A 20,165-nucleotide genomic window follows, 5' to 3' on the forward strand; every position below is an offset into this window, starting at 1 on the left:
GTATCACATATCACATATTCAGATATCTATCTCTGTATCTCATATCACATATTCAGATATTTATCTCTGTATCACATATCACATATTCAGATATCTATCTCTGTATCTCATATCACATATTCAGAGATCTATCTCTGTACCACATATCACATATTCAGACATCTATCTCTGTATCTCATATCACATATTCAGACATCTATCTCTGTATCACATATCACATATTCAGACATCTATCTCTGTATCTCATATCACATATTCAGACATCTATCTCTGTATCACAAATCACATATTCAGACATCTATCTCTGTATCTCATATCACATATTCAGACATCTATCTCTGTATCACATATCACATATTCAGACATCTATCTCTCTATCACATATCACATATTCAGACATATATCTCTGTATCACATATCACATATTCAGACATCTATCTCTGTAGACATCTATCTCTGTATCACATATCACATATTCAGACATCTATCTCTGTATCACATATCACATATTCAGACATATATCTCTGTATCACATATCACATATTCAGACATCTATCTCTGTAGACATCTATCTCTGTATCACATATCACATATTCAGACATCTATCTCTCTATCACATATCACATATTCAGACATATATCTCTGTATCACATATCACATATTCAGACATCTATCTCTGTAGACATCTATCTCTGTATCACATATCACATATTCAGACATCTATCTCTGTATCACATTTCGACCGCCTCCGTGGTGTAGTGGTTAGAGCGTCCGCCCGGAGAGTAGAAGGTCGCGGGTTCGATCCCCGACCGCGTCATACCAAAAGAGGTTAAAATATGGTACTTGTTGGTCCCTGTCTGGCGCTCGGCATTAATGGGTACAACAAGGACTGGTGGGCTCGGAGTCAGTATAATGTGTCTGAGTGGGGTATTAATGCTTCCTGCGGCATGGTATCTCAGTGAGCTAGTACTATAAACCAGCTTAAGTCTGGGCTAGTACAAGCAGCCGCACATACACATACACACGCATGCACGTCGTCATATGAGCGAAATATTCTCAAGCACGAGGTAAAACCCAAATTTCACCTCACCTCACCTGTATCACATATCACATATTCTGTATCACATATCACATATTCAGACATCTATCTCTGTATCTCATATCACATATTCAGACATCTATCTCTGTATCACATATCACATATTCAGACATCTATCTCTGTATCACATATCACATATTCAGACATCCATCTCTGTATCACATATCACATATTCAGACATCTATTTCTGTATCTCATATCACATATTCAGACATCTATCTCTGTATCACATATCACATATTCAGACATCCATCTCTCTATCACATATCACATATTCAGACATCCATCTCTGTATCACATATCACATATTCAGACATCTATCTCTGCATCACATATCACATATTCAGACATCTATCTCTGTATCACATATCACATATTCAGACATCTATCTCTGTATCACATATCACATATTCAGACATCTATCTCTGTATCACATATCACATATTCAGACATCTATCTCTGTATCACATATCACATATTCAGACATCTATCTCTGTATCACATATCACATATTCAGACATCTATCTCTGTATCACATATCACATATTCAGATCTATCTATCTCTGTATCACATATCACATATTCAGACATCTATCTCTGTATCACATATCACATATTCAGACATCTATCTCTGTTCATATCACATATTCAGACATCTATCTCTGTATCACATATCACATATTCAGACATCTATCTCTGTATCACATATCACATATTCAGACATCTATCTCATATCACATATTCAGACATCTATCTCTGTATCACATATTCATAGACATCTATCTCTATATCACATATCACATATTCAGACATCTATCTCTGTATCTCATATCACATATTCAGACATCTATCTCTGTATCATATCACATATTCAGACATCTATCTCTGTATCACATATCACATATTCAGACATCTATCTCTGTATCACATATCACATATTCAGACATCTATCTCTGTATCACATATCACATATTCAGACATCTATCTCTGTATCACATATCACATATTCAGACATCTAGATCACATATTCAGACATCTATCATATCACTCAGACATCTATCTGTACATATCACATATTCAGACATCTAGACATCTATCTATCTCTGTATCACATATCATTCATCTATCTGTATCACATATCACATTCAGACATATATATCTCTGTATCACATATCACATATTCAGACATCTATCTCTGTAGACATCTATCTCTGTATCACATATCACATATTCAGACATCTATCTCTGTATCACATATCGACCGCCTCCGTGGTGTAGTGGTTAGAGCGTCCGCCCGGAGAGTGGAAGGTCGCGGGTTCGATCCCCGACCGCGTCATACCAAAAGAGGTTAAAATATGGTACTTGTTGGTCCCTGTCTGGCGCTCGGCATTAATGGGTACAACAAGGACTGGTGGGCTCGGAGTCAGTATAATGTGTCTGAGTGGGGTATTAATGCTTCCTGCGGCATGGTATCTCAGTGAGCTAGTACTATAAACCAGCTTAAGTCTGGGCTAGTACAAGCAGCCGCACATACACATACACACGCATGCACGTCGTCATATGAGCGAAATATTCTCAAGCACGAGGTAAAACCCAATTTCACCTCACCTCACCTGTATCACATATCACATATTCAGACATCTATCTCTGTATCTCATATCACATATTCAGACATCTATCTCTGTATCACATATCACATATTCAGACATCTATCTCTGTATCACATATCACATATTCAGACATCCATCTCTGTATCACATATCACATATTCAGACATCTATTTCTGTATCTCATATCACATATTCAGACATCTATCTCTGTATCACATATCACATATTCAGACATCCATCTCTCTATCACATATCACATATTCAGACATCCATCTCTGTATCACATATCACATATTCAGACATCTATCTCTGCATCACATATCACATATTCAGACATCTATCTCTGTATCACATATCACATATTCAGACATGTATCTCATATCACATATCACATATTCAGACATCTGTCTCTGTATTACATATCACATATTCAGACATCTATCTCTGTATCTCATATCACATATTCAGACATCTATCTCTGTATCACATATCACATATTCAGACATCTATCTCTGTATCTCATATCACATATTCAGACATCTATCTCTGTATCACATATCACATATTCAGACATCTATCTCTGTATCACATATCACATATTCAGACATCTATCTCTGTATCACATATCACATATTCAGACATCTATCTCTGTATCACATATCACATATTCAGACATCTATCTCTGTATCACATATCACATATTCAGACATCTATCTCTGTATCACATATCACATATTCAGACATCTATCTCTGTATCACATATCACATATTCAGACATCTATCTCTGTATCTCATATCACATATTCAGACATCTATCTCTGTATCTCATATCACATATTCAGATATCTATCTCTGTATCTCATATCACATATTCAGACATCTATCTCTGTATCACATATATCATATATTCAGATATCTATCTCTGTATCACATATCACATATTCAGATATCTATCTCTGTATCTCATATCACATATTCAGACATCTATCTCTGTATCACATATCACATATTCAGACATCTATCTCTGTATCTCATATCACATATTCAGATATCTATCTCTGTATCACATATCACATATTCAGACATCTATCTCTGTATCTCATATCACATATTCAGACATCTATCTCTGTATCACATATCACATATTCAGACATCTATCTCTGTATCTCATATCACATATTCAGACATCTATCTCTGTATCACATATCACATATTCAGACATCTATCTCTGTATCACATATCACATATTCAGACATCTATCTCTGTATCACATATCACATATTCAGACATCATCTCTATCTCACATATGTCAGACATCTATCTCTGTATCACATATCACATATTCAGACATCTATCTCTGTATCACATATCACATATTCAGACATCTATCTCTGTATCACATATCACATATTCAGACATCTATCTCTGTATCTCATATCACATATCACATATTCAGACATCTATCTCTGTATCACATATCACATATTCAGACATATATCTCTGTATCACATATCACATATTCAGACATCTATCTCTGTAGACATCTATCTCTGTATCACATATCACATATTCAGACATCTATCTCTGTATCACATATCGACCGCCTCCGTGGTGTAGTGGTTAGAGCGTCCGCCCGGAGAGTGGAAGGTCGCGGGTTCGATCCCCGACCGCGTCATACCAAAAGAGGTTAAAATATGGTACTTGTTGGTCCCTGTCTGGCGCTCGGCATTAATGGGTACAACAAGGACTGGTGGGCTCGGAGTCAGTATAATGTGTCTGAGTGGGGTATTAATGCTTCCTGCGGCATGGTATCTCAGTGAGCTAGTACTATAAACCAGCTTAAGTCTGGGCTAGTACAAGCAGCCGCACATACACATACACACGCATGCACGTCGTCATATGAGCGAAATATTCTGTATCATAGCACGAGGTAAAACCCACATTCACCTCACCTCACCTGTATCACATATCACATATTCAGACATCTATCTCTGTATCTCATATCACATATTCAGACATCTATCTCTGTATCACATATCACATATTCAGACATCTATCTCTGTATCACATATCACATATTCAGACATCCATCTCTGTATCACATATCACATATTCAGACATCTATTTCTGTATCTCATATCACATATTCAGACATCTATCTCTGTATCACATATCACATATTCAGACATCCATCTCTATCACATATCACATATTCAGACATCCATCTCTGTATCACATATCACATATTCAGACATCTATCTCTGCATCACATATCACATATTCAGACATCTATCTCTGTATCACATATCACATATTCAGACATGTATCTCTGTATCACATATCATACATATTCAGACATCTATCTCTGTATCACATATCACATATTCAGACATCTATCTCTGTATCTCATATCACATATTCAGACATCTATCTCTGTATCACATATCACATATTCAGACATCTATCTCTGTATCACATATCACATATTCAGACATCTATCTCTGTATCACATATCACATATTCAGACATCTATCTCTCTATCACATATCACATATTCAGACATCTATCTCTGTATCACATATCACATATTCAGACATCTATCTCTGTATCTCATATCACATATTCAGACATCTATCTCTGTATCACATATCACATATTCAGACATCTATCTCTGTATCACATATCACATATTCAGACATATATCTCTGTATCACATATCACATATTCAGACATCTATCTCTGTAGACATCTATCTCTGTATCACATATCACATATTCAGACATCTATCTCTGTATCACATATCGACCGCCTCCGTGGTGTAGTGGTTAGAGCGTCCGCCCGGAGAGTGGAAGGTCGCGGGTTCGATCCCCGACCGCGTCATACCAAAAGAGGTTAAAATATGGTACTTGTTGGTCCCTGTCTGGCGCTCGGCATTAATGGGTACAACAAGGACTGGTGGGCTCGGAGTCAGTATAATGTGTCTGAGTGGGGTATTAATGCTTCCTGCGGCATGGTATCTCAGTGAGCTAGTACTATAAACCAGCTTAAGTCTGGGCTAGTACAAGCAGCCGCACATACACATACACACGCATGCACGTCGTCATCATGAGCGAAATATTCTCAAGCACGAGGTAAAACCCAATTTCACCTCACCTCACCTGTATCACATATCACATATTCAGACATCTATCTCTGTATCTCATATCACATATTCAGACATCTATCTCTGTATCACATATCACATATTCAGACATCTATCTCTGTATCACATATCACATATTCAGACATCTATCTCTGTATCACATATCACATATTCAGACATCTATCTCTGTATCTCATATCACATATTCAGACATCTATCTCTGTATCACATATCACATATTCAGACATCATCTGTATCTCTATCACATATCACATATTCAGATATCAGACATCTATGTATCACATATCACATATTCAGACATCTATCTCTGTATCACATATCACATATTCAGACATCTATCTCTGTATCACATATCACATATTCAGACATCTATCTCTGTATCACATATCACATATTCAGACATCTATCTCTGTATCACATATCACATATTCAGACATCTATCTCTGTATCTCATATCACATATTCAGACATCTATCTCTGTATCACATATCACATATTCAGACATCTATCTCTGTATCACATATCACATATTCAGACATCTATCTCTGTATCTCATATCACATATTCAGACATCTATCTCTGTATCTCATATCACATATTCAGACATCTATCTCTGTATCACATATCACATATTCAGACATCTATCTCTGTATCACATATCACATATTCAGACATCTATCTCTGTATCACATATCACATATTCAGACATCTATCTCTATCTCTAATATCACATATCACATATTCAGACATATCTATCTCTGTATCACATATCACATATTCAGACATCTATCTCTGTATCTCATATCACATATTCAGATATCTATCTCTGTATCACATATCACATATTCAGACATCTATCTCTGTATCACATATCACATATTCAGACATCTATCTCTGTATCACATATCACATATTCAGACATATATCTCTGTATCTCTCACATATTCAGACATCTATCTCTGTATCACATATCACATATTCAGACATCTATCTCTGTATCACATATCACATATTCAGACATCTATCTCTGTATCACATATTCAGATCATATATATATCAGACATCTATCATATCATATTCAGACATCTATCTCTGTATCACATATCACATATTCAGACATCTATCTCTGTATCACATATCGACCATATTCAGGTGTAGTGGTTAGAGCGTATTCGGAGAGTAGAAGGTCGCGGGTTCGATCCCCGACCGCGTCATACCAAAGAGGTTAAAATATGGTATCTTGTTGGTCCCTGTCTGGCGCTCGGCATTAATGGGTACAACAAGGACTGGTGGGCTCGGAGTCAGTATAATGTGTCTGAGTGGGGTATTAATGCTTCCTGCGGCATGGTATCTCAGTGAGCTAGTACTATAAACCAGCTTAAGTCTGGGCACATAGTACAAGCAGCCGCATCATACACATACACACGCATGCACGTCGTCATATGAGCGAATCTATTCTCAAGCACGAGGTAAAACCCAATTTCATCCTCATATCTCACCTGTATCACATATCACATATTCAGACATCTATCTCTGTATCTCATATCACATATTCAGACATCTATCTCTGTATCACATATCACATATTCAGACATCTATCTCTGTATCACATATCACATATTCAGACATCTATCTCTGTATCACATATCACATATTCAGACATCTATCTCTGTATCTCATATCACATATTCAGACATCTATCTCTGTATCACATATCACATATTCAGACATCTATCTCTGTATCACATATCACATATTCAGACATCTATCTCTGTATCACATATCATATTCATATTCAGATATCTATCTCTGTATCACATATCACATATTCAGACATCTATCTCTGTATCACATATCACATATTCAGACATCTATCTCTGTATCACATATCACATATTCAGACATCTATCTCTGTATCACATATCACATATTCAGACATCTATCTCTGTATCTCATATCACATATTCAGACATCTATCTCTGTATCACATATCACATATTCAGATATCTATCTCTGTATCACATATCACATATTCAGACATCTATCTCTGTATCACATATCACATATTCAGACATCTATCTCTGTATCACATATCACATATTCAGACATCTATCTCTGTATCACATATCACATATTCAGACATCTATCTCTGTATCTCATATCACATATTCAGACATCTATCTCTGTATCACATATCACATATTCAGACATCTATCTCTGTATCACATATCACATATTCAGATCTATCTCTGTATCCATATCATATTCAGACATATATCTCTGTATATCATATCACATATTCAGACATCTATCTCTGTAGACATCTATCTCTGTATCACATATCACATATTCAGACATCTATCTCTGTATCACATATCGACCGCCTCCGTGGTGTAGTGGTTAGAGCGTCCGCCCGGAGAGTGGAAGGTCGCGGGTTCGATCCCCGACCGCGTCATACCAAAAGAGGTTAAAATATGGTACTTGTTGGTCCCTGTCTGGCGCTCGGCATTAATGGGTACACAACAAGGACTGGTGGGCTCGGAGTCAGTATAATCTGTCTGAGTCTCATATTAATGCTTCCTGCGGCATGGTATCTCAGTGAGCTAGTACTATAAACCAGCTTAAGTCTGGGCTAGTACAAGCAGCCGCACATACACATACACACGCATGCACGTCGTCATATGAGCGAAATATTCTCAAGCACGAGGTAAAACCCAATTTCACCTCACCTCACCTGTATCACATATCACATATTCAGACATCTATCTCTGTATCTCATATCACATATTCAGACATCTATCTCTGTATCACATATCACATATTCAGACATCTATCTCTGTATCACATATCACATATTCAGACATCCATCTCTGTATCACATATCACATATTCAGACATCTATTTCTGTATCTCATATCACATATTCAGACATCTATCTCTGTATCACATATCACATATTCAGACATCCATCTCTCTATCACATATCACATATTCAGACATCCATCTCTGTATCACATATCACATATTCAGACATCTATCTCTGCATCACATATCATATCATATTCAGACATCTATCTCTGTATCACATATCACATATTCAGACATGTATCTCATATCACATATCACATATTCAGACATCTGTCTCTGTATTACATATCACATATTCAGACATCTATCTCTGTATCTCATATCACATATTCAGACATCTATCTCTGTATCACATATCACATATTCAGACATCTATCTCTGTATCTCTGTATCATATATCACATATTCAGACATCTATCTCTGTATCACATATCACATATTCAGACATCTATCTCTGTATCACATATCACATATTCAGACATCTATCTCATATGTATCTCATATCACATATTCAGACATCTATCTCTCATATTCAGACATATCTGTATCACATATCACATATTCAGACATCTATCTCTGTATCACATATCACATATTCAGACATCTATCTCTGTATCACATATCACATATTCAGACATCTATCTCTGTATCACATATCACATATTCAGACATCTATCTCTGTATCATATCACATATTCAGACATCTATCTCTATCTCTGTATCATATCACATATTCAGATATCTATCTCTGTCACATATCACATATTATCTATCTCTGTATCATGCATATCACATATTCAGATATCTATCTCTGTATCACATATCACATATTCAGATATCTATCTCTGTATCATATCACATATTCAGATATTCTGATCTCATATCATATTATCTATCTCTATCACATATCACATATTCAGACATCTATCTCTGTATCTCATATCACATATTCAGATATCTATCTCTGTATCACATATCACATATTCAGATATCTATCTCTGTATCATATTCATATCACATATTCAGATATTTATATCTGTATCACATATCACATATTCAGACATCTATCTCTGTAGCTCATATATCACATATCAGACATCTATCTCTGTATCAAATATCACATATTCACATATTCAGACATCTATCTCTGTATCACATATCACATATTCATACTCAGATATCTATCTCTGTATCTCATATCACATATTCAGACATCTATCTCTGTATCTCATATCACATATTCAGATATCTATCTCTGTATCACATATCACATATTCAGACATCTATCTCTGTATCTCATTTCACATATTCAGATATCTATCTCTGTATCACATATCACATATTCAGATATCTATCTCTGTATCAAATATCACATATTCAGATATCTATCTCTGTATCACACATCACATATTCAGATATCTATCTCTGTTTCTCATATCACATATTCAGATATTTATATCTGTATCACATATCACATATTCAGACATCTATCTCTGTAGCTCATATCACATTATCAGACATCTATCTCTGTATCACATATCACATATTCAGACATCTATCTCTGTATCACATATCACATATTCAGATATCTATCTCTGTATCACATATCACATATTCAGACATCTATCTCTGTATCTCATATCACATATTCAGATATCTATCTCTGTATCACATATCACATATTCAGACATCTATCTCTGTATCTCATTTCACATATTCAGATATCTATCTCTGTATCACATATCACATATTCAGATATCTATCTCTGTATCAAATATCACATATTCAGATATCTATCTCTGTATCACATATCACATATTCAGACATCTATCTCTGTATCTCATATCACATATTCAGATATCTATCTCTGTATCTCATATCACATATTCAGATATCTATCTCTGTATCACATATCACATATTCAGATATCTATCTCTGTATCTCATATCACATTTTCAGATATTTATCTCTGTATCACATATCACATATTCAGATATCTATCTCTGTATCTCACATCACATATTCAGATATCTATCTCTGTACCACATATCACATATTCAGATATCTATCTCTGTATCACATATCACATATTCAGATATCTATCTCTGTATCTCATATCACATATTCTGATATCTATGTCTGTATCAAATATTACATGTTCAGACATTTATCTCTGTATCACATATCACATATTCAGACATCTATCTCTGTATCACATATCACATATTCAGACATCTATCTCTGTATCACATATCACATATTCAGACATCTATCTCTATCACATATCACATATTCAGACTTCTATCTCTGTATCACATATCACATATTCAGACATCTATCTCTGTATCACATATCACATATTCAGACATCTATCTCTGTATCACATATCATATTCAGACATCTATCACATATTCAGACATCTATCTCTGTATCACATATCACATATTCAGACATCTATCTCTGTATCACATATCACATATTCAGACATCCATCTCTGTATCACATATCACATATTCAGACATCTATGTCTGTATCACATATCACATATTCAGACATCTATCTCTGTATCTCATATCACATATTCAGATATCTATCTCTGTATCTCATATCACATATTCAGACATCTATCTCTGTATCACATGCATATCAAATATTCAGATATCTATCTCTGTATCACATATCACATATTCAGATATCTATCTCTGTATCACATATCACATATTCAGACATTTATCGCTCTATCACATATCACATATTCAGACATCTATCTCTGTATCTCATATCACATATTCAGATATCTATCTCTGTATCACACATCACATATTCAGATATCTATCTCTGTTTCTCATATCACATATTCAGATATTTATATCTGTATCACATATCACATATTCAGACATCTATCTCTGTAGCTCATATCACATTATCAGACATCTATCTCTGTATCACATATCACATATTCAGACATCTATCTCTGTATCACATATCACATGTTCAGATATCTATCTCTGTATCACATATCACATATTCAGACATCTATCTCTGTATCTCATATCACATATTCAGATATCTATCTCTGTATCACATATCACATATTCAGACATCTATCTCTGTATCTCATTTCACATATTCAGATATGTATCTCTGTATCACATATCACATATTCAGATATCTATCTCTGTATCAAATATCACATATTCAGATATCTATCTCTGTATCACATTTCACATATTCAGATATCTATCTCTGTATCACATATCACATATTCAGATATCTATCTCTGTATCTCACATCACATATTCAGATATCTATCTCTGTATCTCATATCACATATTCAGATATCTATGTCTGTATCAAATATTACATGTTCAGACATCTATCTCTGTATCACATATCACATATTCAGATATCTATCTCTGTATCACATATCACATATTCAGATATCTATCTCTGTGTCTCATATCACATATTCAGATATCTATCTCTGTATCTCATATCACATATTCAGATATCTATCGCCCTATCAGATATCACATATTCAGACATCTATCGTTTTATCACATATTCAGATATCTATCTCTTTATCACAAATCACATATTCAGACATCGATCTCTGTATTACATATCACATATTCAGACAACTATCGCTCTATTACATATTCAGACATCTATCTCTGTATCTCATATCACATATTCAGATATCTATCTCTGTATCACATATCACATATTCAGATATCTATCTCTGTATCACATATCACATATTCAGATATCTATCTCTGTATCTCATATCACATATTCAGATATCTATCTCTGTATCAAATATCACTAATTCAGATATCTAACTCTGTATCACATATCACATATTCAGATATCTATCTCTGTATCAAAAATCACATATTCAGATATCTATCTCTGTGTCTCATATCACATATTCAGATATCTATCTCTGTATCTCATATCAGATATTCAGATATCTATCGCTCTATCAGATATCACATATTCAGACATCTATCGTTTTATCACATATTCAGACATCTATCTCTGTATCACAAATCACATATTCAGACATCGGTCTCTGTATTACATATCACATATTCAGACAACTATCGCTCTATTACATATTCAGACATCTATCTCTGTATCTCATATCACATATTCAGATATCTATCTCTGTATCACATATCACATATTCAGATATCTATCTCTGTATCACATATCACATATTCAGATATCTATCTCTGTATCTCATATCACATATTCAGATATCTATCTCTGTATCAAATATCACATATTCAGATATCTATCTCTGTATCACATATCACATATTCAGATATCTATCTCTGTATCACATATCACATATTCAGATATCTATCTCTGTGTCTCATATCACATATTCAGATATCTATCTCTGTATCTCATATCACATATTCAGATATCTATCGCTCTATCAGATATCACATATTCAGACATCTATCTCTGTGTCATATCTCACATGTTCAGACATCGATCTCTGTATTACATATCACATATTCAGACATCTATCTCTCTATCACATATCACATATTCAGACATCCATCTCTGTATCAAATATCACATATTCAGACATCTATCTCTGTGTCATATCTCACATGTTCAGACATCGATCTCTGTATTACATATCACATATTCAGACATCTATCTCTGTATCTCATATCACATATTCAGACATCCATCTCTGTATCAAATATCACATATTCAGACATCTATCTCTGTGTCATATCTCACATGTTCAGACATCGATCTCTGTATTACATATCACATATTCAGACAACTATCGCTCTATTACATATTCAGACATCTATCTCTGTATCTCATATCACATATTCAGATATCTATCTCTGTATTACATATCACATATTCAGACATCTATCTCTGTATCACATATCACATATTCAGACATCTATCTTTGTATCACATATCACATATTCAGACAACTATCGCTCTATTACATATTCAGACATCTATCTCTGTATCACATATCACATATTCAGACGTCTACCACTGTATCACATATAAAATATACTACTTCACTTTACCCGGGCAATCATTCTGTTGAAAGAAAACTGTTTCTCTATAACATCCTTTTTTGACATTGTATACGACCGTTCTGTATGTTACACTCAGGGGCAACCCATCTACAATAGTATCCTGCGTCATCTTAATGTTGAACTGCAACAGATTCATGTCAATTTCGTACACGGTTCTTCACACGATCTTGACGATGGCAAGTTGGATGTATATTAATTACTCCGCTAATTTAAAATCTTAACATGTGTCAGATCACACAATGAGACAAATAATGTGAAGCCGATTCTCCTACTGCCTGTGGGGGTAACCCCTCCACCCATCCCATCCCCTTCCAAACACAGGATTCTGTTACTCCTCCACCATTCGTCACACATGGATTGCATGGAAATAAATATATCTGAGTTTAACAACTTTCTCGACTTTCCAAATGACATTTCCGTTGAAGCACTGTAGTCCATGTTCAACAAGGGATGGTTGCATTAAGCGGTTCAAGAGTGGGACTATATATTTACCTCTGTCCTGCTCTTGTCAGCCATCTTGAATCCTTGTTCCACAGATCAAGTTAACCTGTTTTGGTATAGTCATTCACTGTGACGGCTACACAGTGAACGGCTAGAATGTCGACACTGTGCTATGATGCAGTCCATATGCCGTGAAGGTTTGTCGGTGTGTTAGTTTGTTGTTCTCCGCCGCACTCAGCAATATTCCAGCTATTTGGCGGAGGTCTGTAAATAATCGAGTCTAAACCAGACAAGCCAGTGATCAACAGCATGGACATCGATCTACGCAACTGGAATGCGATGACATGAGTCAACCAAGTCAGCGAGCCTTACAACCCGATCCCGTTAGTCACCTCTTACGACAAGCACCATCCTTTGAGACAAAGAAGAGAAGTTCAGGCCAACCAGACATCAGTTACCCCATCACCTACATCTCAACCTTTACCCTGCTATAATCACATGCTATGGTCACCGTCGTTGATGTCCGGCTGGACACGGAGGATGTGATCGTTGATGTCCGGCTGGACACGAAGGAAGTGATCGTTGATGTCCGGCTGGACACGAAGGAAATGATCGTTGATGTCCGGCTGGACACGAAGGAAGTGATCGTTGATGTCCGGCTGGACACGAAGGAAATGATCGTTGATGTCCGGCTGGACACGAAGGAAATGATCGTTCTTGTCCGTAATGTAGTGTTTCTTTTGGAAGTCGATCACGGAACGGGTGATTTCCGCTAAATAATTTCAAGGAATGTTTCCAAGCTGTTTCTTTAAAAAACATTAAATCAGCAACAAAATCACAATCATATTTCTCAGTTGAATTGCCCTTTTCAGTCGATACCGTTGAAAGAGAAAAAACCCACATACTTGTTAGTTAGTATCAGTTCGTATAAACGGACACGCCAAACAGAAGTACAAGGAATTTGCCTACTTCAACTTACGTTTTCAAAATTGACATCAATATCGATCTACAGACCTACAAAGCTCGACGTTTTGAGTGGATTTGCGTTTCAGAAGTTATGGGGGATTTTATACGTGTGTTCTTCCTTTTACTATATCAATAAATCATCTTCCCTTTATCGTCAAAGTAACATCCCATTAATTCCACATGAAACTAAGTAGAGTAATATAAAATTGCATTTTTACGTGCCATGAATTACCGTTTATGTGTATAATCCAATTACAGCAAGCAACACATGTTACAGCTCAAAGATATATAATGTCCACCTCATTAGCAGTCATGACATTCTTTCTATTGCATTGTAATGTATTATTCTTTTAATTACATACGCTGATAAATGTTGACGCAGGTAATCACATTGTACGTTGTTCAGTTCAGGCGATACATCGAAAATGAAAGAATCATACAGAGATGAGACAATTGCTGACAGAATCATTTTCTGGGGAGAGACAGATTCAGACAAGCCTGCCTTTATTTTCTAATCTAGTTTTCTAGTCCTAACGGTAGGCATGTCCTCTCGCGGGGGTGGGGGGTGGGGGTGGGGTGTCCTGGAACTGGCCAGCAGATTCGCCCTCAGGCTGACCCAGCAGGGCGTCCAGCCGGGGGACGTGGTGTGTGTTTGTCTTCCGAACAGTCCGGAGAGGGTCGTGGTGGACTTTGGAGTACAGCTGACAGGTGCTGTGTCAATGAATGGACGGATTCTACGTTCAGATTGTCAAGATATTCTTGAATCAATGCGCAAAGCAAAATGTAAAGTTTTAGTTATTGACCCAGATGAGACCAGTCAGGCATGGAAGATGTGCAGGAACCATGTCAAGCTAGTATCCGAAGACCCACATATGCCTACTGCCACGAGTGTGGCCGTCCCAACACTCACAAACATTGCATTTTGTAAAACCAGAAAACCGGATTCTGCATTCCTAAAAACGCTTCCTCCAAGAACAGACAGAGCCCCAAACAACCCGAAACAAAAGCCCACTGATGTTGCCTACATATTTGCAACCTCTGGTACCACCGGATACAGTAAGCTTGTCCAGCATACTAATAGATCTTTGATGGTTATGTCTTTCAGGCTGTCGGAAGCTACCGGGATGAAAGACAAGCATTGTAAAAGCTTTAGTGCTGCCCCCCTTGGATGGATTGGGGGCTTTCTAGCATATTACCTTTTTTCAGGTTGTCCCCTAGCATTGGTAGACGACACAGCTGAAGCTGTGGCCGATAGGCTGCAGTATATTTGGGGTGTGGCCTGTAAAGAAGACATCACAGTTTGTACCCTTGCGTCGTTCCAGTTTATGGGTATTTTTGGAAGGAAGGACATCTGTGAATCTTCATGTAAGAAACTTCCAATGATTGTTACTGGTGGACAGCCTCTACACAAGGAGTATCTTCAAACCATAGGGAAGCTGGCGGATTCTTTATTTGGCTTGTATGCCTCCACGGAGGTCGGGTACGCGGCTGGAATTGCTTTTAGTACGTCGAATCTGGGATGCTGTAAGGAAAACATGGCAGGTGCTCTCGCTCCTGGGGTGGAGGCCAAAATAGTTGATTCCAATTAGGCCAGCGTAGGAATGGAAACACGTGGAGAAATTCTCATACGTACAGAGACAATTACTGCAGGGTATGTTGATGCGCCCGATAAACAGGCAGCCATTCTGCCAGAAGGTTGGTTCAGAACAGATGATGTTGGGTACATGGACGACAAAGGCTGTCTGTTTGTAGAAGGAAGACGTTCTGACGCCATCATGCACGGCCCCTACATCGTCTACCTAACATGGCTCGAAGAAAAGCTTGCCAAATGTCCTGGGGTTAAGCAGAACTATTTTGTACCAGTTCCTGACAGGGTTCTGCATCACGAGATTTGTGCCTGTGTGCAACTGGAGGAAGGTGTCCGTCTTACCGAGGAGGATGTCATAAATTTTATCAGGGGCGACATCGTTGACGGCGTAAGGTCGGACATGGATGTTGTTCCAAAGAATGTGTTATTCTTTGATACGTTTCCTATCACAAAGACGTTTAAATTGGATCGAAATGAACTCACCAGGTCTGCCCAGCTGATGCTGCAGCTCGAGTAGACGTCAGAAGATGTTTATACTGTCAGGAGAATAGAGGTGTAAGCTTTTCAGCTAATAACTATAATTTGCATTTGGTGCAGATTTTGGTGCGGATTTTATATACGTATCAGTGTATGCTTATTTCTCGTAGACTTGCTGTAGTGGTGCGATGGTGAGAGGTGAGCTGTTTTAAACGTGTACATAATGTGATTGAGTGAGTATGGTTTTACGCTGCTATTAACAATAATCCAACAACAGCAGGGCGGAAGACACTAGAAATGGGCTTGACATACTGCATCGGTGTGGGGCATCGAACCAGAGTGGTTGTGACGAGAGAACACTTTAAACGCAAGGCTACCCCACGGTCCCACATATGTAATGTACTGAATCGTGAAATCTGCTGACACATCACACACCTCTCGAATGCTAAATAAAGGGAGTCAGCACGCTCTGCATATACAGAGTGAGTGAGTTTAATTTTACGCCGATTTTAACAATATTCCAGCAATATCACGGCGGGAGGCATCAGAAATGAGCATCACATGTTGTACCCATGTGGGGAATCGAACCCGGATCTTCGGCGTGACGAGCGAACGCTTTAACCACTAGGCTACTGGTTTATACAGATAACTTGCTTGTCTTCAGTCAAAGCCCAAAGGACTGAAATGAATTCCTGCATTATGTAATGACAGTATTAGAAATTGTAACATTTGTATCACTTGTGATGTAACGATTATGTTATCCAAAGGGTTTTGATTTCTATTAAACCATAGAGGAACCACTATTGTTTCAGCTATTAAATCATAGAGGAACCACTATTGTTTCAGTTAATAAACCATAGAGGAACCACTATTGTTTCAGCTATTAAACCATAGAGGAACCACTATTGTTTCAGCTATTAAATCATAGAGGAACCACTATTGTTTCAGCTATTAAACCATAGAGGAACCACTATTGTTTCAGCTAATAAATCATAGAGGAACCACTATTGTTTCAGTTATTAATAAATCATAGAGGAACCACTATTGTTTCAGCTAATAAACCATAGAGGAACCACTATTGTTTCAGCTATTAAATCATAGAGGAACCACTATTGTTTCAGCTAATAAATCATAGAGGAACCACTATTGTTTCAGCTATTAAATCATAGAGGAACCACTATTGTTTCAGCTAATAAATCATAGAGGAACCACTATTGTTTCAGCTATTAAATCATAGAGGAACCACTATTGTTTCAGCTATTAAATCATAGAGGAACCACTATTGTTTCAGCTATTAAATCATAGAGGAACCACTATTGTTTCAGCTTTCAGCTATTGTTTAAATCATAGAGGAACCACTATTGTTTCAGCTAATAAATCATAGAGGAACCACTATTGTTTCAGCTAATAAATCATAGAGGAACCACTATTGTTTCAGCTAATAAATCATAGAGGAACCACTATTGTTTCAGCTATTAAATCATAGAGGAACCACTATTGTTTCAGCTATTAAACCACAATATCAACGGAAAGAAGTCTGTGTTCTTCATAGAAAGTTTAATAAAAACAAACATATTCTGAAATTCTTGATGCATCTGTAATAGGCTGACATTATGAAAACCCGTTTGACACACTGGAGTTTGTGATCGAGTGAGTGAGTGAGTGAGTTGGGTTTTATGCCGCTTTTTAAAAACGTCTATTAACAGTGACCTTAAACAGCTGCGTTTGTCGATAAATTTCCAACTCTCAATACAATGTGAGAAATTGTTCAATTGTTTCCCATTTGTGCCAACTCCAAATCTCTGAGCAATACAGAATATTTGGCTATATTTGAGAATCACACATTATAAACAGAACTGTGGGAGAAAGATTTGTCAATTTGAAATGCAATTGTTTAATACGAATAAGCGATTTGCCTGCTTTTTTAATGAAACTTTCTCGTGACATTCGAGACATGAATGTATGTTACGTCACTTCGTTTGTTACACGACAACGGGCAGACGTCATTCTGCTGCAACCGATGTTACGTCCTTGACATTGAGTTATATAGCGTTGCTATGACGTCCCCGTGAAGGTCTGTAGACTGTTGCACAACCATCAGAGTGAGTGAGTATGGTTTTACGCCGCTTTTAGCAATATCCCAGCAATATCACGGAGGGGGGCACCAGAAATTGGCACACATTGTACCCATGTGGGGAATCGAACCCGGGTCTTCGGCGTGATGAGCGAACGCTTTAACCACTAGGCTACCCCACCGCCCGCACAACCATCAGAGCTGTCTATACCAAGCTGGACCCGTGAAGATCCAGGTTAGAATTAGTCTTCAGCCACCCATGCTTGTAAAAGGCGACTATGCTTGTCGTAAAAGGCGACTAACGGGTTTCGGGTGGTCAGGCTCGCTGGCTTGGTTGACACACGTCATCGTATCCAAATTGCGTATATCGATGTCCATGCGGTTGATCACTGGATTGTCTGGTCCAGACTCGATTATTTACAGACCACCGCCATATAGCTGGAATATTGCTGAGTGCGGCGTAAAACAAGAAACCAACCAGCCTATACCAAGCTGGACGGGTCTGAACATTATAGGGTATCACGGGACATCGGGCATGTAAGTTGCCCTAACCTGTTGATTACGACTGTGCCACTAACTCACATCAACATAGGAATTGCCCGAGCTGTTAATGTATCCATTTGGTATCGATTCCTTTTATGCACCAACTGAATATGGTTGTCTTGTTGCCGTGACGTCCCTGCAGATTACGTCTTGGAGATAACATTGTGTCGGAAACTGTCTGGAAACTCCGGAGCCATCTCTGTGTACAGCATTATACCTACCGCGCGGAGCCATCTCTGTGTACAGCAT

General features: G+C 37.2%; 2 protein-coding genes across 2 annotated transcripts in view; one reads left to right on the forward strand and one right to left on the reverse strand.

Annotated features, from left to right (window-relative positions):
- Positions 1-14,472, reverse strand: part of LOC124274721 (3-[(3aS,4S,7aS)-7a-methyl-1,5-dioxo-octahydro-1H-inden-4-yl]propanoyl:CoA ligase-like) — a 28,979-nt gene extending 14,507 nt beyond the window's left edge. The window contains exon 1 of the mRNA XM_046710089.1: positions 14,320-14,472. Coding sequence (XP_046566045.1) covers positions 14,320-14,343 — 24 coding nt within the window. The 5' untranslated portion in view covers positions 14,344-14,472. The remainder of the gene's footprint in view (positions 1-14,319) is intronic.
- A 1,194-nt stretch (positions 14,473-15,666) lies between these two features.
- On the forward strand, positions 15,667-17,339 carry LOC124274720 (3-[(3aS,4S,7aS)-7a-methyl-1,5-dioxo-octahydro-1H-inden-4-yl]propanoyl:CoA ligase-like). The gene is made up of 2 exons (XM_046710088.1): positions 15,667-16,758; positions 16,885-17,339. The coding sequence occupies exons 1-2, from the start codon at positions 15,777-15,779 to the stop codon at positions 17,337-17,339; spliced, it is 1,437 nt and encodes a 478-aa protein (XP_046566044.1). The 5' UTR covers positions 15,667-15,776.
- Positions 17,340-20,165: the final 2,826 nt, after the last annotated feature.

Source organism: Haliotis rubra, unplaced genomic scaffold (assembly GCF_003918875.1).
Source record: "Haliotis rubra isolate DU_JTF1 unplaced genomic scaffold, ASM391887v1 Scf1937, whole genome shotgun sequence".
NCBI lineage: Eukaryota > Metazoa > Mollusca > Gastropoda > Lepetellida > Haliotidae > Haliotis > Haliotis rubra.